The following is a 24,381-nucleotide window of genomic DNA, read 5'->3' on the forward strand; positions in this document are numbered from 1 at the left end:
CAGAGAGGCATTGCAAGTCACTGTTTTCCATTCAGTCTAAATCCCTATTTGTCTCTTCTGGGCTCCCCCTGTGCTACATCATTCCTCCTAAATGAAAGTAAATTGATACTTTAAACGGTAATTGAGAGCACATAGCGACAAGGTGACTAGCTGGAATGGCTTCTGACAGCTGCCAGGTACTAAATCTGTTTTGTTATTTTCTCCCCCTTCCAAATTGTTGCAGCGAATTGAATTATTCAGGCAGTCTCCCAGAGCTACTGGTGGTTTGAAGCAGACGCCTCACGAGGGCTATCAAGTGAGATGATTTGTTTTGTACTTAGCATTGTGATGAAAATGAAGCATATACACGATTGGTCATTGATTGGTTGACCATATACCTCTCTCAACAGGATATTACATCATTCTGCATTAGTTTAACCCTTTGTGTCTCTGGATAGTGTTTTCTGAGCACGCTCTTAAGGCTGTGAATAATTGAGGTGTTCTGCTCTCATCCTGAGTGAGACTGTTAGCAAAGTAAACTTAAGGCATTGATGCAGGTGAGGCTTTTCTGTTTACCCAGTAGTGACCTTGTGTAGTGTTTTCTGACGGGTTAGCCAAACAGCCCAGGTCTGTGTCTTTTGTCCCGCTGGTGTTTAGCTGTTTACTTACAGCACATCCTGTTCCTGGAGATCCACTCTGGCTCTTAGTGCAGCTTGAATTGATTATATGGATCACAACTAAGCACAAAATAACTTTGTTTTTCTTAAGTGCTGCCGCTCCGATACTCGCTTTAATCTTAAGGACACTGGGCACAACCTGAAAAAACACTCACTGTAACAGGAGCCCAAAAGTTGAGGGCTGCTACAGTGCCTTCAAAAAGTGTTCACTCCCCTTGACTTTATCCACATAATGTTGTGTTACAGCCTGACTTTCACATTGATAACATTTAGACTGTTTGTCAATGCCTACACACAATACCCCATAATGTCAAAGTGGAATTGTTTTTATACATTTTTACAAATTTAATAAAAAAGGAAAAGCTGATATGTCTTGAGTCATTAAGTATTCAACCCCTTTGTTATTGCAAGACTAAATAAGTTTGGGAGTAAAAATGTGCTTAACAAGTCACATAAGTTGCATGGACTCTGTGTGCGATAAGTGTGTACCATGATTTTTGTATGACTTCCTCATCTCTGTAACCCACACATACAATTATCTGTGAGGTCGAGCAGTGAATTACAAACACAGATTCAACCACAAAGACCAGGGAGGTTTTCAAAATAAAACAATCAACGGAATGGAGCTAAGCACAGGCCAAACCTAGAGGAAAACCTGGTCAAGTCTGCATTCCACCATACACAGGGAGATTAATTCACCTTTCAGCAGGACAATAACCTAAAACAAGGCTAGATGTACACTGGAGTTGCTTATCAAGAAGGCAGTGAATGTTCCTGAGTGGCAGAGTTAGTTTGGACTTAAATCTACTTGAAAATTTATAGCAACACCTGAAAAGGGTTGTCTAGCAATGATCAGCAACTAGTTTGACAGAGCTTGAAGAATGGGCAAATGTTGCACACTCCAGGTGTGGAAAGCTCTTGGAGATTGACCCAGAAAGTTTCACAGCTGTAATCACTGCCAAAGGTGCTTCTACAAAGTATTGATGTGTGTGAATACTTATGTAAATGAGATTCCTGTATTTCATTTTCCTTCAGTTTGTAAACATTTCAAAAAACATGTTTTCGCTTTGTCATTATGGGGAATTGTGTTGAAAGAAAATCGAATCCATTTTGAAATCAGGCTGATTCACAACATTTTGAATAGGTCAAGGGGTATGAGTACTTTCTGAAGGCACTGTTTGGTTTAATTTATGTTAAACTTGTAAATCAGTTGACCCTCTGCTATCCCATCAAGTAAGTGTTGAGTTAGGAGCTTTGTCCCCAGGGCACTATGCCCAGTCCCACAGCAGCTCTATCGATCTGAATAACAGTTCTCTAGTTCCATATACACCCTACTACCCTCAGTGCCCAAAGACATCACATGACATTGAGATCCCACCCGAGTCAGCTCGTCTGTCAGTGTTTTCCATGTGTTGTCCTCTAACCCCATTCTATCCCTGGCTCGTCCTGTGCAGGTGAGTGCTCCGGTGGTGCCCTCCACCACGCAGGAGAAGCCCAAGGACAGCGACCAGTTTGAGTGGGTCACCATCGAGCAGTCTGGCGAGCTCGTGTACGAGGCGCCAGAGACCATGGCCGCCGAGCCGCCACCCATCAACAAGTCGTCAGTGCAGACCATGTCGCCCATCCCCGCCCACTCGCTGGCGGCCTTCGGTCTGTTCCTGCGCCTGCCGGGCTACGCTGAGGTGCTGCTGAAGGAGAGGAAGCACGCCCAGTGTCTGCTCCGCCTGGTGCTGGGCGTCACAGACGATGGCGAGGGCAGTAAGTGACAAAACCTCTCACGCAGCTTCAGGCGTGGTCAGGAAAAACTCCTGTCCCTATTTATGAAGGATTTAGAAGCATGTTCATATTTTGAAACACCAGGTCCCTATGGTGTTAATATAGAAGGCTGCTGCATGGACAAACATTCTCAGCCCTACTAATAGCAGTTCACTTCTCCACCAATGCTCAGATTGACTTTGTCAGGCAGTTGATCTTGCCAAGTTGTGGACCAAGCAGATCGATAATGCCCATTATCAGAGTCCCTGAATACAAAGCTGTCAGTGTCATAATATGGGAAATGCATGTAAATCGACTCTTCTAGAAGCACCTGGCCACGAGCAGGTAGAGATATAGAGGGAGAGAGATTTTAATCCCTCCATTTACAATTGAGGCACGTTTGTTCCCACTGGTGCAGATCTTCCCCTGCAGTCCTTGAGACCATATCTGTCTGCTGGCCCTGTGGATCATTTAGCCACAATACTCACACTGGCTTGTTTAATATTGACAAGTCCTACCCCCTCTCATACATTACAACTCCTATCCAGCCAACCTTTGCTCTCATTTGCCTTCATTATTGATGGCTATTTAGCTCCCCTCTCCTCTAGGGCCTGAAATAAACCATGTTGTCCTGCAACATTTTTTTTTCTTTAGTCCTTGAGTTAACGGCCCTTAATGATTTGAAGGAGAGCAGGCTGCCAGCTTGTTTAGTGACACTGGTCACACAGCACACTGTCAGACTGCCATTTAGTCAATCATCTTCTCTGATTGGCTGTATCTCTCCCCTTCCTTCCTTCCAGGTCATATCCTGCAGTCTCCGTCGGCAAATGTGCTGCCCACGCTGCCCTTCCACGTGCTGCGGGCCCTATTCAGCACCACACCTCTCACCACGGATGACGGCGTGCTGCTGCGCCGCATGGCCCTGGAAATAGGAGCCATCCACCTCATCCTGGCCTGCCTGTCAGCCCTCAGCCACCACGCACCCCGTGTCCCCAACACCAGCGGGAACTCTTCAGAGGTGAAGCCCAGACACTGACCGTGTCCAAAAGGCGCTCACATACACATACACACTTCTGGGGACATGCATGTGTGCTTAATACTCGAAGTGCAGACAACGTCTTTTCAACGTCATGTGAATTTAAAATTGTAATATCTCCGGCATTTTTTAAGTCAAGTCTAGGGCTGTTCCGGTGACCATATTACTGCCACACCGGCGGTCACGGGTCATGAAGGCAGTCAAATTCCTTGTGACCGTTTAGTCACGGTAATTAGGCTTCTCCAAGCTCTGATGCGGCTGATGGTCATTAGTAGCCTACCAAACTTGCTAACTGCCTGGTACTCAGCACTCTATTGGCCCTCTAATCACTCTGACATCAATGCAAATGTAATCGAAAATCTAACCCAACACATGTTGCGCAACATTTCTATAGGCTATGCAGTTGCGCGAGGAAACCAAGTGATGGCCTCTACTAAAAAGAGGAGCATTCCATCAGCTTTCTATAGGCTAGGCCTAATATATTTATTTCTCAACTTTCCTTATATTATGCGCATTGCTTCTCTTTACAACAGGAGTATAGCCCACCTGGTTGGCATGAAAATTAACCACGGGGAAAAGCGTCCTCCATTCGCTATTTAAGTGCATAGATGACATGTATTTTCTTTGCTGCCCCTGTTTTGAGACAGGTGCATGATAGTGGTCCATTCTAAATCAAATCAAATTTCGCACATTTATTATTTAGTATATGTAAAGGGAAGACTAAATCAAGAATAGTCTGATGGGTGATAATAGACTATCACTTGTGAATGATATAGTATCACTTGTGAATGATGCCCAGCCTAAGAAACTGCCTTTTTTTTGTTGACTTTTTCTAATCATAGTCGCACACCTCATGTAGCCTAGCCCATGGACCGATGTTTTAATAAGATTTGTATCACATCTAAAGTGACCAAATAACTTCTTAAAATTAGGCACGTCAGTTAAGAACAAATTCTTATTTACAATGATGGCCTACCAAAAGGCAAAGGCCTCCTGCGGGGACAGGGACCTGGGATTAAAAATAAATACTATATAAATATAGGCCAAAACACATCACAACAAGACAGACAACACTACATAAAGAGAGACCTAAGACCACAACATAGCAAGGCAGCAACACATGACAACACATCATGGTAGCAACATAACTACATGGTAGCAACACAACATGGTAGCAGCACAAAACATGGTACAAACATTATTGGGCACAGACAACAGCACAAAGGGCAAGAAGGTAGAGACAACAAGAGGTTTAGAGCCTAACTGGCATACAAGCAGCTCGTGAGTTCCAAGTTTGGATAAGATCATTTTCACCATATAAAAGCTGCATTTTTAAATAGAAGCATTACATGCATAATCACATTTGCAGTCACTTTTGATAATAGCTTATAGCCTACTGCCATGTGCACATTGCTGACGAAATAGCCTTTATAGTTAATCAACATTTTAAGCTAAATGTTCTGATCTGTTGCATCAGCCACATTGTGGTTCTATTAATTTGGGATCTATTGCATCCCACAACTGTCTGACTGTTTGGAATATTTTGTACTATGGGGGATAGTAGATTGACATAGACTGCTGCTTTTGCTGTTATTCGACGTATTAAAATGTAATGTTCCAAAGGTCAGCATCAGTGGCTTGTAGACCATGAGATGTGTGGAAGCCAGGAGATGCTAAATGTGTTTGTTAATTAACGGTCAATTACTGTGAGACCGACTTTTATTTGCTTGACAATCACCGGCAACGAAATGTTGTGACCGCCACAGCCCTAGTCGAGTCTTTTACTAAACTAATTTCACACACAGGCTTATAATAATAGATGTAGCCTAAACACAATATTAAATTGACAGTAGTCTAAATGGGTGACTATATTAGGAATTGTCTTGTGAATGAAGAGACGCAGCATGTGTAATTGACAAAAAAGCGACTTGAAAATCATCCTACAGAGGTTCATGCATGTCAGATGTTTTTATTTATATAACGGAAAGAGGGGACACTCGAAGGTTTCTAAAACACCTACAGTCCCATTCAAAATTTTGAACACACCTACTCATTCCAGGGTTTTTCTTTATTTGTACTTTTTTATACATTGTTGAATAATAGTGAAGACATCAAAACTATGAAATAACACATGGAATCATCTAGTAACCAAATAAGTGTTAAACAAATCAAAATATATTTGAGGTTCTTTAAAGTAGCCAACCTTTGCCTAGATGACAGATTTGCACACTCTTGGCATTCTTGTGGTGGTATTATTTATAATTTCATATACTCTGATATAAACTGGGTAGTTCAAGCCCTGAATGCTGATTGGCTGAAAGCCTTGGTATACCAAGGACAACATATTTATTTTTACTGTTCTAATTATGTTGGTAACCAGTTTATAGTAGCAATAAGGCACTTCTGGGTTTTGCGATATATTGCCAATATACCATGGCTAAGGGCTGTGTCCAGGCACTCCGCGTTGTGGATGTGCGTTAGATTGTGGATGTGCGTTAGAACAGCCCTAACTGTGGTATATTGGCCATATACCACACCCCCTCGGGCCTTGTTGCTTAATTAGTTGATTCCCCAAAGGTGAGGCATTGGCTCGAACTGGGATGCCTTGAGGCCCGGCCATTCTAGTGTTAATAGAGCAAGAATGTAAACACAGTTCAAACACACTCCTACTCGTATGTCACCAGATGTCGGTGGAAGTGTGTTTTGCCCATTGCGTTCTCTTGTGTGTTCATGATGGACCAAGACTAAGATAAACCTCTATTTGGGTTGGGTTGACAAAGCATTGTGTGACAAATGGTGTCAGCCTTGTCTAATGCTTTTGGCTTGACACGATAGGAGGTTCTCACTCTCCTTTTGTCTTTCGCTCAGAGAGAGACGGGCGATGAGGATCAGTCATGTTATTAATTACTCTACCTGGCAGGGCCTTACTCAGGGCTCTTATGCATATCTCTACTGAGCCCTTGACAAATTGGGTAATTGTTTAGTGTGAATGATAAGAGGCAGGTCTGGCTTTGAAGAGAGACGTGTCCTTTGTATTTTTGCCAACTCCAGGCAGAAGGGGACATCATGAATAGGAATTGAATCATGCACTGTCTGACTGCCATGCCCATTAAATGGAGTGATTCTACTTCTATTGAGCTTTCTGCTTTGCTTCAACACTCACCTCCTGCTCGTTGCCTTTCAAAGTACTCTGTACCCGTCTCGGACCACTGCGACGCAAAGGAGATGACGATCAACTTGTATCAATCACAATAGGGATTTTGATCACTGGAAGCTCAACGCCACCAGCATCCATCAATGCCACCACAAGGGTCCAAGCGCTATATATCATAGGCCTAAATCCAGCTAGACTGCTATAGATGTTACTTTATATAGCGGGCTAGGCTATTACAGTACTACAGCCCAGTGTTACTGTGGACCGTTTCAACACGTGCTCTCGTCCACAGACCCGTGTGGATTTAAGGAGTTGTCAGAGTTGAGGACAGATCTCGGGGGCCGATGGCTTGGGCGTGGGCCAAAGTCCTGTCACAGCGGTAATGGCTGTCCTTGAGGCGGCGGCCCAGGGGTGCTGCTTTTATGTGGCCAGAGACACGGGCTAGAGCGAGCGGGCGGGCGGTCAGTGTACTCACACACACATCCCTCTTTATCTGGGAAAGTGAGCCTCCCTGATTTGATGTTCCAGGGCTCAGTGATTAGTCTCCAACCTCTTATGACGAGAGCATAACTCCTCCCCCTTGTACCACTGGGAGAGAGTCAGGACTGGTCCCTGCTCCGGCTCAAACAGGACTGTCCTATACAAAACACACACTATGGCCATCTATTAAAATCCAGTGAACAATGAAGAAACTCACCAAAGGAATAAAAGACAAACAGGTCAAAATCCCAGTAGTCTCATCCCACCTACAATAAAGTCAATGTAAATGCTGAATCATCTCCATTGCGCCCCAGTTGACTGATAGAGTTGACAGTGATCTCTGGTGGCAGAGGTGCATGTACATATACGCCACCTCCATTAGCCGGTAACATTCCCGTAACGCTTGTGTGCACGTCTGGAGCGTTCCTGCGATGTTAAAGATGCGCTGGGAGAGTGCAGCGTTAGCCGCTTGTCAGTCAGCCACTGCCTCTCCCGTAGATCTTTATAGCACGCCCACGTCAAGCCTGATGATCGTCTAAGCAGAAAAGGTGCAGTCTCAAGAAACGTTATCCTCTAGTCTAACCCAGACATCCTTTCATATCCGTCTCTGTTCTCTTTATTCAATAATGCCCTCTGCTCCCTCCCTGTACCACAGGGAACTCTCGTTGCTCAAATATCATACGCACAGCACCAGGTCGACCTTTGTTTAGTCCGAGCTTATGCTCTTTCCCTCAGACTCCTCTGCCCTTTATTTGACATAATCTCCCTTTCAAACTGCTGGGCATGTGCTCTGAGCTGAACTAGATGTGCCTCAAGTGTATAATGGCTGCGACAAGCAGGGCTGCATAGGAGTTGGAACTGTGGGTAGGCAGGCTAGTTATGTTTGTGATTTTTCTACTTGGAAAACCAGCATTGCGCTCTCATTCAACTTTTGATGTGAAGACTGACATTTTTAAAAGGGGAACAGTAATCTTATTCAATCCAAACGTGTAGCCCATGCTGCATTGACAATAACATTTTTAGTCTATTGATTTCATAAGCTTATGGAACGCTATTATCTTTAAGCCAGGCCTATGTTGTCATCACAATGGACCAGTAGACTACACTTTACCCCCTGCTGATTTCCTGTGTGGTGCTGATCACCTCCACTCGTCTGTCTGGCCCCAGCCCACAGTGTCCAGTGGTCATGGAGGGGGCACCAGTGAGGAGCAGCAGCTGTACTGGGCGAAGGGCACTGGTTTCGGTACAGGCTCCACTGCCTCAGGCTGGGACGTGGAGCAGGCCCTCACCAAGCAGAGGCTGGAGGAGGAGCATGTCACCTGTCTGCTACAGGTAAGAGTCCTCTAGGCCTAGCTAGGTGTAGTACATCCTGATGATTTTCCCAAATGGCACAAAGTGTCACTTGGCGAACAATGGGAAGACCTATGCACTTTTACATAAGTCATTACTGTGTAGTTACCCCAGAGAAAGGCCTATATGTTTTGCTAAAATTGTGTGTGCTCCACTTATTCTCCCCCTGTCCGCCAGGTGCTGGCCAGCTACATCAACCCAGCAAACTGTGTGAGCCACGGAGAGGCCCCTACAGGGGAGAGCAGGGGCCACAACAGCAACGTCCTTCCCACAGTGCTGCAGGAGCTGCTCAGCCAGTCCTGCCTCATTCCAGCGATGTCCTCCTATCTACGCAACGACTCCGGTGAGTGAACCCTCCTTCTTCTTTAGTCTTTATCTTGTAACTTTCCATGTAGGTTATGGTAACTCCCGTTAAGGATGGCTGTGCCTTTAACTGAAGGGGAAACTCGATGGCAGATTCCACAACAATCTATTTGACTGGTTGAACATATCAACATTGCTTATGAAGAAACATGGTGCCTTTTTCGTTCTATTTCAGTGCTGCATTTCTCAATGGCTTCTCCTGGTCTTAGAGAATATAATGACCCTTTTATTGGAAAATAAAGATCAACCAGCTTTTGTTGTAGAGTAGAAATAAAAGACAGTGTCAGATGTTACGGGAAACGTAGTAAGCTATAGGATGAGGTGGTCATCTTATGCGCATTACTGTATCCTTTCTGCTTCTAGGCTACCTGGTAAATTGCAGTGAGAGCTAGATGTGTGTGTGAGTTGATCATTTCTTGATGAGACAGCAGATGGAGCTGCAGTATCTTCCTCTGACATGGTGATAAGAAGACCAATATCTCAATATACAATACATATATTTATCATTCAAAAGAGCCCCGAAATTCCAAGGGATGTTTCAAGTGTTTGCTCAGTGAAGATTTACCAGCTGAATACATACATACGACACAGTGCGGGTGTCCACTTACACCCTTGGCTCTCACCCCTCCCTTCCACAAAGATGTACTTCAGTACTCATTACCAATGATCTCTCTGTGCATATCACAGGACTTCATATCAGTCAGGAGAGGTCTTGAGTTACTGGGAGTACACATTCCTATAGTCCACCGCAGTCCACTAAATAATGGCACTGCTCGAACCCACAGCTTTAACATAACACTACTTTCAATATAAAAGGGTATATAAAAACAATCTATTCATGCTAAGAGGATATAATTATATAAAACAGTAAAGATATAAAACAGTAATATAAAGTAATTTACAATCTATCAATAGCTATTGCTTCTGTGGTGGTTGACGCTCTCCAAGCAATTTCAATTATCTGAATCCATGCTTTCAAAATACCCATCCACTTCTAATTCTGTCTTTTCATGCGACAGAACAAATACTGTCTAATTTGATTAGGTTACTTGTGACTTAGTTAGGTGGTAATTATTGTGTGGCAAATGGATTCGTTCTTTTGAAGATAGGATGCGTCCATTGCACGATAAGAACTCATTCTCTAATCTATATTGAACCGTTTTATTTGATATTTTTGAATATACAACGGACGTCTTTGTTAGAGAATTTGTTCTGAGAACCCTTTATCTCTCGAGTATAGTTATAGAGAAGTTGATTCAAGGGCATTCTTATTCTGAGCATGTACCATCATAATTCCACAGTACTGTTTGTGGGAAGTCAGTACTTTGTAATGTAATTGGGGTGTGATGGGCTTTCTGTGAAGGCATGATACGGTGGTAATCCGCGAAGGTAATCCCTAGTCCATTGGGGCCGAGAGCTGACCCAGAGTTAACTGATCACCTGAGCTAGATGTTGGCTCGGTCCATTGCTCTGACTGGGTTTTCTGTCTCTTCAGCTCTGACCCTGGGGTTTCCAGAGGGGCATGCAGGCTTGTGTTCTTTCAGTTGGCTGATAACCTCAGTGAGGATTCATCCCAAACCCCTCTTAATAGGAGTGTTCAGTCCACCCAAACAAACCCCCACACGTTTAGTCTTTACACGGTCTGTGAGATAGTATAATTCATTTTCTCTCTTTTGGGGATAGTGGAATCTGTGGTTCTGTTCACATGTTGTGGGCATTTTAATGGATGCTAGTTTTTGTCCAGTCATTAATGAATAGAAACAGAAATGTTGCTCACGGACCTTCTGCTATTGCCAGGAATAAAATGGAAAGTTGGCACACTGCCAAGGAAATAAAAGAACCTTGAACAAACCTTTTCATTGTGTTGTTTCTACAAATACACTGCTTCTAACGACCCCATCACAGGATACATTAGTGTTCTATGGACAGATTATTGGCATGTTTGATTTCAGCAAGGTGCGTAGACTCACCCCCCAAAATTCTTAAGCTTCTCAAGCTGTTTGTTCTGAACTAAAATTGGCAGGTAGGCCTATATCAACGTAGCTTCCATTCACAAGGACTTGCTTTGTGTTGCATATCAGATGGTGGCAGCTCATAGCTCTGTGTGTATATAGCCGCAACTGCCTCTTTGTCCGACGCTGTTAGTGTGTGTGTATTCACAGGAGCGTGTGTGTGCTGGTGTGAATTTAAAGCGCCTCTGGTCTCATAATTAAATAACAACAGAAAAAGAGATGAGTATTGTAATTGGTCCTCATTATCTGGTAAATGTCTCAGACACGGTCACGCGTGGTGTGCAAACATGCAGCCGTGGCTGCCTGCTATTAAGTAAAAGTTTACTGCCTCCTTTTCATTGTCGCACTCCTTTCTCCTGTGTTGTAGTAATGGCAGGAGTTTTTCTGCCATTGAAGTCCTCGGGCGGGCCTCCTAAGCGGCACAGATTTGTATTATTCTTCCGGACGGAAAAATGCATTCAGTGTAAATTTGAACAACTACCAGATATAAAGTATGTGGTAAAGATAATGGACCTATATACTTTTTTTAAATAGTATAGTCTGTGAGAACTAAAATCACAAATAAAAGCTAGACAGTCCGGGAGAATAGATAATTTAAAAAACAATGTATTTAACAGTATTGATTTTATTTTTGCACAAAATGACACAGCATTAGCCATGGCAAATTGCATATAATTGTAGGAAATTAGCTTTAAAACTGCAACATTCTTTTAGCTCCATGGCAGAATATGTAGAATCACAGGGAATTTGCTTTTGAACTTAAACATTCTCTCAGCTGGAAAACTACAAAATTCTCTGATGCAAAAATGTAAAAAATGAAATGTATTGTCACTCACTGGATAGGTGCTTGGTAATGTACAACCAAGATAGTGGCCTCTAAAATGTTCTATCATATTCAGCTGCGTCCAGGCCACCTGCCAAACCCACAAACCTAAACTCATTTATGATAAAAAAAAAAAAAAACTGAGTGATGAAACATTTGCCTTTTTAAAATGGACAAATCAATTGACACATTTTAACACCCAATTTAATTACAAATTGTGTTTTTAGTGATTAATCTACTGTGCAATATGGTCAGTTAAGTCGGTTTAGTGTGTGAGCGCTGATGGAAGCCAAGGGCTCATCTCACTCTGTTGTGTCGGCGCCAGCCTTCAGAGCCATGAGCTGTCAATAAATGTCAAGGGGCCCGCTGGTAATGAAAAAGTGGGAAGAGACCTAAGAGTACTCCTGCCGTGTCTCTTTTTTTAATAACGTGCTGTGCTGAGGAGTGGGGGGAGGGTGTGTTCCTATCAAAAAGCATTAAGAGCTAGGTAGGGGGCAAGCAGCCCTGGGAGGTGGGGGGTGTGTGTGTGTGTGTGAGACAGAGGCAGACTTGGTATTCAGTAGGAGTGTTACCCTGGTGACACGGGGATGATGTTCTACTCATAGGCCAGGATCAACTGTTATAAACCTCCATCTCATTCCTACATAATGCACTGCTTTCACTTTGTATACCATTTACCTTCAATGCCTTTGCAATTTTTTCCCTCCAGGATGCTTGTATAAACAGTCATGAAATTCCTTGGAATGTAGGCCTAGATCCTTGCCGCTTGGATTGTGTGGTGTTTTCGGAAAAGTGCAGATACCTTTGCATCATGAATGACACCAAACCCACACACATCAGTCTTAACCCACACACATCAGTTTTAAGATAAGGCTACAGTCCAAACCCGTTCTCATACCATTCATCCAGTGTCGCTACATTAAAAGCCTTGCAACTAGCTTTGTTAAAGGGATACCATACTAGTTTACTTTAAAAGCATCATTAAGGCTACTACACCACACTGCTGTCTGTCTTCATTCGTCCTCTTCATCCTCATTGTGATGCCTAATAGCCGCCGTGATGTATATCTTAGCCCAACCTGCACCTGCACTCCTAAGAGGCACCGGGGGAAACCCTGTTGTGTCCCATTGTTTAGGGTGGCCCCTGTTCCCTCCCTCCCTCTAACCCTCAGTCCGACTACCCGCCTCAGGCCGCACTCATTCCTCCTGCTAATCTCCCAGCTCGGCCGCGCCGCTTGCGTATTGTTCCACATTACTCATCGGTGTCTTGGCAATCCTTTTGGGACGCATTACGCCACCGCCACGCACTCCATCACAGGAAGTTAAGCCATTAGTGAGAGGTAATACCTTTTAATGTCACTGCGAAACTCATTTATTTTAATTGAAAATGTCCTTTCTCCCCTGGCTCGCTCCCCTCCTACCCTCAAACATAACCCTTCTCCCCTGCACTTTACCATCCATCCTTGAGTATGCGCGTTGTGTGTTAGGAACAGCTTGTTCAACAGTATGCATGTAGTCAATGCTTTAAACAGCTTGTTAAATGGTAAGCATTTATTTTATATAACCTTTATTTAACTAGGCAAGGCAGTCAAGAACAAATTCTTATTTACAATGACGGCCAAACCCGGACGACACTGGTCCAATTGTGCGCCGCCCTATGGGACTCCCAATCACGGCCAGATGTGATGCAGCCTGCATTCGAACCAGGTACTGCAGTGACGCCTCTTGCACTGGGATGCAGTGCCTTAGACCACTGCGTGACTTGGGAGTCAATTCTTTTTACAGATTTTTAAACAGTACGTACATTATCAAAACTACTCGTCGAACATCTCATTCCAAAATCATGGGCATTAATATGGAATTGGTCCCCCCTTTGCTGCTATCAGCCTCCACTCTTCTGGGAAGCTTTTCACTAGATGTTGGAACATTGCTGCAGGGACACGAGCATTAGTGAGGTCGGGCACTGATGTTGGGCGATTAGGTCTGGCTCACAGTCGGGGTTCCAATTCATTCCAAACATGTTCGATAAGGTTGAGTTCAGGGCTCTGTGCAAGCCAGTCAAGTTCTTCCACACCGATCTCGACAAACCATTTCTGTATGAACCTCGCTTTGTGCACAGGGGCATTGTCATGCTGAAACAGGAAAGGGCCTTCTCCAAACTGTTGCCACAAAGTTGGAAGCACAGAATCGTCTAGAATGTCATTGTATGCTGTAGCCTTAAAATGTCCCTTCACTGGAACTAAGGGGCCTAGCCCGAACCATGAAAAACAGTCCCAGACCGTTATTCCTTCTCCACCAAACTTTACATTAGGCACTATGCATTCGAGCAGGTAGTGTTGTTTTTTGGCATCCTCCAAACCCAGATTCGTCCGTCGGACTGACAGATGGTGAAGCGTGATTCGTCACTCCAGAGAACGCGTTTTTCCACTGCTCCAGAGTCCAATGTCGGCGAGCTTTACACCATTCCAGCCAACGTTTGGCATTGCGCATGGTGATCTTAGGCTTGTGTGCAGCTGCTCAGCCATGGAAACCCATTTCATGAAGCTCTCGGAGAACAGTTCTTGTGCTGACTTTGCTTCCAGAGGCAGTTTGGTACTCTGTAGTGAGTGTTGCAACCAAGGACAGACGATTTTTACGCGCTTCAGCTCCCAACGGTCCTTTTCTGTGAGCATGTGTGGCCAACCACTTCGCGGCTGAGCCGTTGTTGCTCCTAGACATTTCCACTTCACAATAACAGCACTTACAGTTGACCGGGGCAGCTCAAGCAGAGCAGAAATTTGACGAAGTGATTTGTTGGAAAGCTGACGTTCTATGACGGTGCCATGTTGAAAGTTACTGAGCTCTTCAGTAAGGCCATTCTACTGTCAGTGTGTAGTCTGATTACAGAACGCAGTTTGGTTTTGTAACGTGTTGTGTTTTCCAACAATGTGATTTGTTCACTTCTTGTCTAGTTACTTAGGCTGTATTACTAGCTGCTTTATTCATCTTGTATGTCCTTGTCCATATTGATTCAGACACGATGTGCACATTCACGCGCGTACACACACACACACACACACACACACACACACACACACACACACACACACACCACATTCAGGTAGGTGCAACTGACAATTAAAATGTTGTGATGTGCGTTCCAGATGGTAGTCGACAAATCTGAAACCGAGCAGATCTGACCCACACAACGTTTCTCGTTAGAATGCAGAAAACACATGCTAGTGGAGGTTAAATTATTTCCCCCATGTTGCGTGTGACTGGGAACATGCCACCCTGACCTTTTTGTGATATTTGAAGAAGCTCAGAATCCTAATAAAGCAAACTCATGGAACATGCTCTAAGCATGAAGACATGATGTACTTCTTCACCATATTATGTCTCTTACTGGCATCTATGCATTGTATCTCACATAAGCACATGTTTTTGCTTATGCCTACATTCTCCCACAGAATCCATCATAGATGAGGCTTGAGTCTAATTCATATATTCTCATTTTATTGTAAAAATGTTCCCTATTGCACAGTACATCTAGAGTTTAGTTTATTCATGTGTTTATAAAAGCTTAGATTTTTATACAGAAACTGGATCACTGACACTACCCTGAAATCAACATGAACAAATAGCCTACAGCAAAATAACCAAACAGAATGTGGAAAGATAGAGAAGATTAAGTCTGGCCTTATGTATTAGTAAATGCGGAATGGAGCTTTTTGCCAGTGCCCACAAGTTACTTTCCACCCCTGCGGATGATTTAATCACCACAGCAGACTCTCCTTTTTATAAAAAATATCTCTCTCTCCACTTGCCTTTTTATTTCAGATCTCCAGGTGGTCAATTTGAATTTAAATGTGTAATTGTCATTTCCACTCCTTCTGCTCTCTTTGCAGATCAGTTATTGTTTAGACAAAATAGACAGATATGGGTTTTCTCTCTGTTGTGATGTCTCATATCATGAGAAGCGGTGACTAACACTTTGTGTGTAGCCTATCTGACGGCAAGCAGCACAGTACATTACAGCGCCACGCCATGCCCCTGAAACCATCCGGACCAGTGACGTCAATATCCCTTTGTCTGTTTTTTTTTTATCCACTTGACAAAGGAGATTGGTCGGTAACACTGTCCGTTTCCCTCATTCTAATGAGTCCAAGGTGAAGTTAGTTCCCCCCAGGCTGTGCTGGCCTGCAGCCCAACCCTGTCTATCGCACCCTCCTGGATCCAGCACAGCCATGGTCCTGATGTGTCCACCAGCTCACTATTATCTCTCTGCTTCATGGCTGTGAGACGCCACCTCCCACGGAACTGTCCACCCTCAATCTCTGTGTGAGGAAACTGCTCCCCCTCCTCCTATTTTAACATCTTGTCGTTTGCACCTTTTTTATAACTAATACCTAGTTAGAGGGAGGAGGAGCGTGGCATGTAAAATCCAGTATACGTTTGTTGGGGTTAGATGGAAGCTTGCTTTGTGCCTTGTCGTTTGGGGGATCACTCCCACTCTGGCTTGGCTCACACAACGGTGTAGATGTAAACAAAGACAATGACGAAGAGGTTAAGGAAGGTGCCAACGATTCCCAGCAGGGCCAAGATGGACTCCTCCTGCTCCTCCTTGCTCTCTAGCGCTCGCACCTCCTCAATAGTAATGACCGTTGGGCCCATGGCCATGACGCTCGCCCAACCTGGCAAGGGTGCTGCTGGCACTTATCTGCAGAGGGGGAGAGAGAGACAGAGGCAGCCCACCTGACATGGAGGCACATACAGAGAAATTAACATTAGATAAGAGAAACAGAACACAAGCCCTCAATCCGGAGTGAACACAGACAATGGGAATGAATTTAGATGTTGCAGTTTAATGCTGCACTGCTATGATGCATCCAACTCCCCTCCCCACTAGTCCTCTCCTACATGTGCTTTATATGACACCCTGGGGAAAACTGAACCAAAAAGCCCTCGGCTAGCCTAGCCAACAGAATCCTCAAGAAGAAATCAATGGTGATCGAACCAAACAATAGACATGCACAGCACAATGGAGATTTAACTGCAAATGCCACTGTTTATTACCTGCCGTAGCTGTTGCTGTGCCCACCGCAATAGATTCCTAATATTCGGCATCCCTTACGGTCTATCCGCATTGAAAATGTTTAACCTCCGCAAATGTTCAGTAACATTGGAGCATGATTTTAATGAGCCCCTTTACATCCACCCTCTTTTTCCCCGAAGGCGGTTCATGATTCTCCCCACCCCTCCGTCTAAGTAGATTTCCTGAGCATGATGTCCCTACTGAGCAGTCTGAAGGGAGAGGACAGGGGCTCTGGCTAGTGCCAGCCCTCCAGGGAAACCTACAAGCAGGTAAACCATGCCACATCCAGCCAGTGCTGAGAGGCAGGCAGCACAGAGCATACAGCCAAAACATCACCAGCGTCAACAATAAGCAGCCCCCTCTGAAACAGGCAGATCCTACCATATTTCAGAAAAGAGACAGAATTGAAAGAGGAGAGATGAGAGGGGTGAAAAAGGTGTCTTACCCTAAGGCGTGTGAGGAGCTGGGTGACATCCAGCATGCTTTTGGGTCCTCAGCGGAGAAGCATGGCCACACACAGGAGCCTGCATTTGGGGGGGACGGGGGTAGGCTGGCTGCGTAGCCACGCTCCCAGCGTCACAGATAGAGGAATATATGGTAAGGAAAAGGAGATCCGGGCTCCAAACTGCGTCTTGGTGCGCGGCACTGTACGCAGACACTGCTCTCTGTGAAAACCACCCCCTTCTTGCCCGGATTAATTCTCCAGTCCTCTGCGCCACCCCCTTGGTTAAATACTGCCTTGGTTTTGGTTGCGGTATTGTCTCCTTTTTGCTTTTGTTATTTTATTCCTCAGGTCTCCACCACCAAAGCTGAAGCTCTAGGGGCTTCTTACGCTCCCCCTCCCCACTACTCTCCCCATCCTACCGCCCCGCTCTCCAATTCCACCACAGCCCCCCTCTTCCTCCTTGGCTCTTGTTGGCTCTTTGACCCTCTTAGCAGCTCAAAGAGAGAGCCCCAGTCTCTGTGACAAATGTACACGCCCCCACCCCTTCTCTCCTCTCCTTGCGTCCTTCCTTGCTTCCGTCTTTCTGGAGCAGAGCAATTAGTGCCTTTCAGAGGCGCCTCTCTCTCGCCTGCCGCTGAAACCCGGAGCTACAGCCGCGCATGGTTACTCTGGAGCCGCTAGTGCTTGCGGCAACTACTACCGCGCCTCCAGTCCGCTGTAGAACAATCGACTGATACTACAGACAGCCCACGCCACAGCAAGTGTTATTCCAAAGAGCCAGTAAAATCCCAGAGAGCTGTTTGTGAACAACCGGAGAGCTGGAAAGCCGGAGTGCTGCTGCGTAGCTGTTGCTGTGTGGGTCTGCAGCTGGTGGCAGCTGTGTTGTGGCGGGTCCCCTGTGCAAGACGTGCCGTGGGAGAGCCGTGCATTGCATAACCAAGCAGAGGAAAAGAGGCCAGGTCCTGGTGGCTGTGGCGGCAGGAGTGAGGGAGGGAGGGAGGGAGGGAGAGAAGGGAGGAGGGACGCTTTCTGCCATCTCCTCCTCTTCCGCTGTGGGGGCTGGTTGAGCACCAAACAGAAGAAAAGAGGGGAGCGAGAGAGTAAATTGGGGACGGGGGGGTGAAGTGACCCCTTCCGCAACGCTGCACGGTGGCAGAACGTCTCCCTTTGTCAAGCATAGTTCGACTGTCATACCTGCGATTGGAGAGAGGAGGGGGAGGAAAGGAATAGGTGGCTAAGAGATGAAAGGCTGTAGAAAGATGTCGGGCCTCATAACATTTGCGACATTTCAGAAAAGTCTGTGCACGTAAAAAAATGTTCAGTCTTATAAACTTGGTGCGAGCCATACATGCACCTTTCCTGTTATAAATCAGACCTGTCGCAAAATTGTGCGAGCGCTAACAAGCATTAAAACGCCGCCTGAAAAATGCCTTCCATTAACCATGGTGACAATAACGCTCTTTGTTTGCTGTATAATTTGGAACTATGGTCGTTAGGCCATGACAGTTTCTGAAAGAGCGATGGCAGTTTTCATCACATTCTGTGAGGGTGTGGGCAGAATGGTTTTTATATTTTGCAGTGACTTTTTCGAACTCAACATGCATGCTGCCTATAGTGAGTGCCTGCCAACACATTCTGCAAAATTGATTGTATATGTATTTACTCAGTGGGTTGAATACTTATCTAATCAAGATATATTTGTAACATTTGTAAAAAAATAAAAAAACAAGTCTTCCACTTTGACAGAGTATTTTGTGTAGATCGTTAACATTTTTTTTATTTTCAATCCATTTTAATCCCACTTTGTAACAAAACAAAATGTGGAAAAAGTCAAGGGGTGTGAATACTTTCTGTAGGCACTGTGTGACTGCTAGGGCCGGGCAATTAAGTTATTACTACCACAGTCATATAGGCTACCCTTTAAAGTACCTCGGCTATGGCATGTTTGTCTGTAAAGGTACACTACGTCTTTTTAACACTAGAACCGCCTGGTCTTTCAGCCTAGCATATTTTAAGCTTATTATGTTACTAGTATCCAGAGCAATGCTGCCCCGCAAGTGGTCATGTGCTGAACACATTGACAGCGGGGAAGTTCTTGGAAGAAGTGATTTTTCAAAATCGAGCATCACCTCTTGAATTGAGTTATTTGACAAAGGTAAGTGTCATAGAATCAAATGTAGAATATGCTCTTTCTGATACTATATACACTGAACATTCATATAAACACAACATGTAAGGTGTTTCAAGAGCTGAAATAAAAGCTCACAGAATTAGTCCATACGCACAAAAAAATATATAATATCTTGCGCACAAATTTGTTTTCATCCCTGTTAGTGAGCATTTCCCCTTTGTCATCCAACTGACAGGTGTGGCATATCAAGAAGCTGATTAAACAGCATGATCAGACCCAGGTGCACCTTGTGCTGGGGACAATAACAGCCACTCTAAAATTAGCAGTTTTGTCACCCAACACAATGTCACAGATATCTTCAGTTTTGAGGGAGTGTGCAATTGGCATGGTGACTGCAGGAATGTAAACCAGAGCTCTTGCCAGATAATTTAATGTTAATTTCTCTACCATAAGCCGCCTCCAACATCGTTTTAGAGAATTTGGTAGTACGTCCAACCGGCCTCACAATTGCAGACCACGTGTAACCACGCCAGCCCAGGACCTCCACATCTGGTTTCTTCACCTGCAGGATCAACTGAGACCAGCCACCAGGACAGCTGATGAAACCGTGGGTTTGCACAACCAAAGAATTTCTGCACAAACTTTCATAAACCCTCTCAGGGAAGCTCATCTGCACGCTCGTCGTCTTCATCAGGGTCTTGACCTGACTGCAGTTTGGCAGTCGTAACCGACTTCAGTGGAAAAATGCTCACCTTCGAGGCCACTGACACGCTGAAGAAGTGTGCTCTCCTCGGGTGAATCCTGGTGTCAACTGTACGGGGCAGATGTCAGACGGCGTGTATGGCGTTGTGTGGGCGAGTGGTTTGCTGATGTCAACGTTGTGAACAAAGTGCCCCGTGGTGCTATGGTATGGGCAGGTATAAGCTACGGACAACAAACACAATTGCCTTCTATCGATGGCCGTTTGAAAGCACAGAAACTGTGATGTGATCCTGAGGCCCATTGACGTGCCATTCATCCGCCGCCATCACCTCATGTTTCAGCATACTAATGCACAGCCCCATGTCGCAAGGATCTGTACACAATTCCTGGAAGCTGAAAATGTCCCAGTTTATACTCACCAGACATGTCACCCATTGAGCATGTTTGGGATGCTCTGGATCGACGCGTACGACAACGCGTGCCAGTTCCCGCCAAAATCCAGCAACTTCGCACAGCCATTGAAGAGGAGTGGGACAACATTCCACAGTCCACAATCAGCAGCCTGATCAACTCTATGCGAAGGAGAAGTCACGCTGCATGAGGCAAATGGTGGTCACACCAGATACTGACTGGTTTTCTGATCCACTTTTTAAGTTATTTTTGAACAACCGATGCATATCTATTCCCGTTAATGTGAAATCCATAGATTAGGGCCTAATGAATTTATTTCAATTGACTGATTTCCTTATGAACTTTAACTCAGTCAAATCTTTGAAATTGTTACATGTTGCGTTTATTTTTGTTCAGGAGTACATGTCTTTGCAGGGTGGCGGAATGAACAGTTAGCAACCCATTTAGAGACCACCAGTGTTTTCGGGTACTTCAAATCACATACAGAATGATTTGATTGAATCAGTCGGTGAAGTCATATAAAACCACATTACACCTGCATTGCTTGCTGTTTGGGGTTTTAGGCTGGGTTTCTGTACAGCACTTTGAGATATCAGCTGATGTAAGAAGGGCTTTATGAATACATTTGATTTGATATGTGCTCCACCGTTTGTTGCTGTTGAAGAGTCGACAGCTGTTACCAACGACTCTCATCCCTTGCCATCATATCGAGACTGAGTCGAGACAGACTTTTTTAAAACAGAAGGATGGGCCCCTTCATGGCTTGACCCTTGCCCCAGGTCAGCGCTGCGGTTACAAGCCTGTTTGGAATGTGGTCTTAGCAAGCCATGACCATGACGGTCCACTACTTACCTAAAGGATTTCTCTGCTTTGCAAACAGATCGTACCGCTAGTGTAACGTACATGTACGCTTGCACAGTTTTAGCAGCACAGCACTCTGCTCTACTTTACATAGGGCACATTCCAGTGCTCCTCAGAAACCTGGTCCACAGAGAGCTCAGTAATGGGATTGTGATGGGGGTTGGCAAGGACACCACTAGATACAGCTGCTCCATAACTTCCTTTTGCCCCCTAGGAAGAAGGGAGACCTGGTTAGGTTGGCACTGGTGACTCAGTGCCCCAACCGTTACCCTTCCAGCTGCCCTCTCATAGGGCACTGCGGCAGAGACGGGAGGAAGGGGGTAATAGACCTCACCCACGCTCCCTCGCCACAATCCACTCCCAGGGATGACTCAATACTAACCTGGTTAACGTCACTTCACTTGATTTTATGCCCATTAACGGTAAACGTAGTGCATGGAAGGTTTTATGAAGACCTATGAATGTCATATCCTGTTCTCTCAGCAGTTTTGTTGTGGCAGCAGGGAATTTCTAACTGTCATTACCTAGGCATTACTGAGCTTGCACCAGAGCGCAGTATTGATTGGTCGCGCTGTTTGCAGCAATGTTGAAATTGCTACCTGATCTGAATAGATCAACTGAGGCTTACATTTGAGTGGATTAATGCATGCTACATTGGCTTACATCTTGTTGTATGAACCAGATCAGTTATTGTTTGCCTTTATTGGCACCAGATCACTGAACACTGATAGCCCCACTCCTAAATTTCTAATAACCTGAACCCTTATCATTCAGTGTCCACTTTCGAGCCAATGGTAGAACTCTCCTCAGCCCTGGCTTCCTGGCTTTGCGGCGATTGTTTAACCAGCTTCAGTGGATGAGAGGAATGCCTCAAACAGTGATGAATGGATGAACACCTCACTGATCATTAGGGTCCACATATACCAATCACGCTAATGCTGGGAAATTACAAGACAATTAATGGCAATTATCAGCAGGGAAAATTCTACAGCGTCAGCCTCTATGGTGCCCAGGCAACCCATTTGAAATTACTCCAATCCCATGAGTCAAATTACAACTGTGGTAAAATGATTAGGATCCCTGGGGTTTTGTTCCACCCAGAGGAACGACTTGTTCTCAAGGGGACTGGGGAGGCTTTTTTACGGTTCAGAATTTTGGCTTGATTAGAAACTAACAACTTAACTTGATTATGGCTTTTTGTCTCCGTTGAATTTATCCCTAAAATGTATCCACCATCCCAAATTGTTTCATTCCATGGTATAGATATGCCTACTGGACAAACAAGAAACCAATATTCTCACGCTAACCACTTCTATTGATGTTGCTGAAGCTTAAAAAGTTTTTCAGAAACTTGCTTAGTTCAAAAATGTTCTCAAGATTAAAGAATCAATTCAAAGCAGCAGATCAGCTAGCCGTTATGCCCCTCTCCCTGGCAGATCTCATGGTTGGTATTCCTCTTCACTTCCCTTTGTTTGACATTTGCTCATCCTCTCATCTCTCCTGTGTTGTGCCCTGCCTGTCAGTCTCAGTACACTCTGGCACTCTCTCCCCCGCCGTCTCCCTAAGTGTCCAGAGCTGAGGGATCTCCTGGGCTCTGACGCAGCCCGCCTCAACCAGCCCAGAGAAAACACACTTTCTTTTCTCATCAGGCCTGCCACCATGCGCATCGCTGATCCCTCCCCATGGACGGAAGACAGATTGGGAAAATAAGAGGGAGAGCGTCAAACAGATTGGGAGAGAGGAAAAGAAAATTGGGATAAATATCCAAAATGATATTTTTAAAACGTCAAAACATGCGCCGAAAGCACAGGTTTTGACTTACTTGGCCTCTGGCGGACAGAATGCTACTACACCAGAGTTATTCACCAACAACAATCTGTTTACTTTAGTTTTCACTTTTTCCCAGCATAACAAGGTTTTTCTCCGGCTCATGTTTTTCTGACGTGCCATGGCGCGGGTACCCCATTTTCACCCCTGTACACTAATTTACATCACAGGGGTGTCCTTTTCTTTACAGGTGCCCTTTTTAAATCCCTCTTTTCACTGTGTGGAGGCGTGGATCCCGCCTACTCCCCTCACTATGAAATACCAAGCGTCAGTCCTGGACTTGTCAGCTCTAATTACAGGGAGAACTCCTGCTCCTCTACAGGGATAGCAGGGCTCTAAATTGGAAGGATAGTAATGCAGGAGGTAGTAGGCAATGTGATTTTTGGGTTAATTAAAATGGAGGGGCTGAGAAATATGACAGGGGTCCGAATGTCTTATTTTTAATTTTATTTTTAAAGACCGTTTCTTCAACCACCCAAATGCCACTGTGGTCGTGTTAGAGTTCACAAAGTTTACGCAGCTCAAGGATAGCTGGCTTATTGTAGAGTACTGTATGGTCTTGGGAACTAAAGGGACATATGACCTCACTAATTACAGTTAGCCAACAGTCTTACTGTTGATGGTTGGATTTGAAGTTTATTACCAGCTCACAAGGCTTTACCAATTTTGGGGATTAATATCTGTGGAAGCCAAAAAGAAATGAAGTACCACTAAATATGACTATATATTATAGAATTGAGTAGAGATTACCATACTAATGATGATGATGATGATAATGAATAATAGTGGTGAAAAATGGCATGAGAATAATGGGACTTTTGGGACCCAGGGTGAATAAGTTTTCCATACCCTCGCACCATTTGAAGCTTTTATTGCTTCTCCGAACATATGAAAATGATGCCCCTCTGGGTCGAGACATTACCACAATCAAATGGTTGCATAAGCAGGTTCTCTGGGCTATCTGTACACTGATGTTTGGGAAAGGTCTATTTTTCCTCTACTATATGAGAAATGTAAGTCATTACCAACTGATTTTGCCATGTCAGCAGCATTTCTGCACGCAGTAGGGCCCACTTATTTGGGACTGGTAATTGCTTTGAATAATTTCTCACTAGTTCCTGGTCAAACTTATTTCAAGCAGAATGGCATCAATGAATATGGGCCTTATATTATGCTGTAGTTTGCATGCTAGACAGCTTTTGGATGATAGAAATAAATAGAACAGCTGATAAAGACCTATTGTCTGGGAGAAGAAGAAAAATTCCCATTGCAAAATAACGATTTTTAACCTATTCATTGATG

At 44.7% G+C, this 24,381-nt stretch overlaps 1 protein-coding gene and 1 long non-coding RNA gene across 23 annotated transcripts in view; one reads left to right on the forward strand and one right to left on the reverse strand.

The window, feature by feature from the left end:
- Window positions 1–24,381, forward strand: part of birc6 (baculoviral IAP repeat containing 6) — a 163,053-nt gene that overhangs the window by 81,817 nt on the left and 56,855 nt on the right. For 17 of the 22 annotated variants that reach the window (XM_071379581.1, XM_071379588.1, XM_071379587.1 and 14 more), the window contains 5 exons: window positions 224–295; window positions 2,111–2,414; window positions 3,212–3,429; window positions 8,249–8,413; window positions 8,609–8,774. In XM_071379581.1, the coding sequence (XP_071235682.1) occupies window positions 224–295; window positions 2,111–2,414; window positions 3,212–3,429; window positions 8,249–8,413; window positions 8,609–8,774 (925 nt within the window). The remainder of the gene's footprint in view (window positions 1–223; window positions 296–2,110; window positions 2,415–3,211; window positions 3,430–8,248; window positions 8,414–8,608; window positions 8,775–24,381) is intronic. The other 5 variants (XM_071379594.1, XM_071379595.1, XM_071379597.1 and 2 more) reach the window with 1 other exon arrangement.
- On the reverse strand, window positions 15,107–18,123 carry LOC139562429 (uncharacterized). The gene is made up of 2 exons (XR_011672351.1): window positions 17,148–18,123; window positions 15,107–16,362 (listed from the first exon to the last, which is right to left on the reverse strand). It is a non-coding gene; the product is annotated as an uncharacterized lncRNA (long non-coding RNA).

The sequence above is a fragment of the Salvelinus alpinus genome, chromosome 32 (genome assembly GCF_045679555.1).
Source record: "Salvelinus alpinus chromosome 32, SLU_Salpinus.1, whole genome shotgun sequence".
NCBI classification, from domain to species: Eukaryota; Metazoa; Chordata; class Actinopteri; order Salmoniformes; family Salmonidae; genus Salvelinus; species Salvelinus alpinus.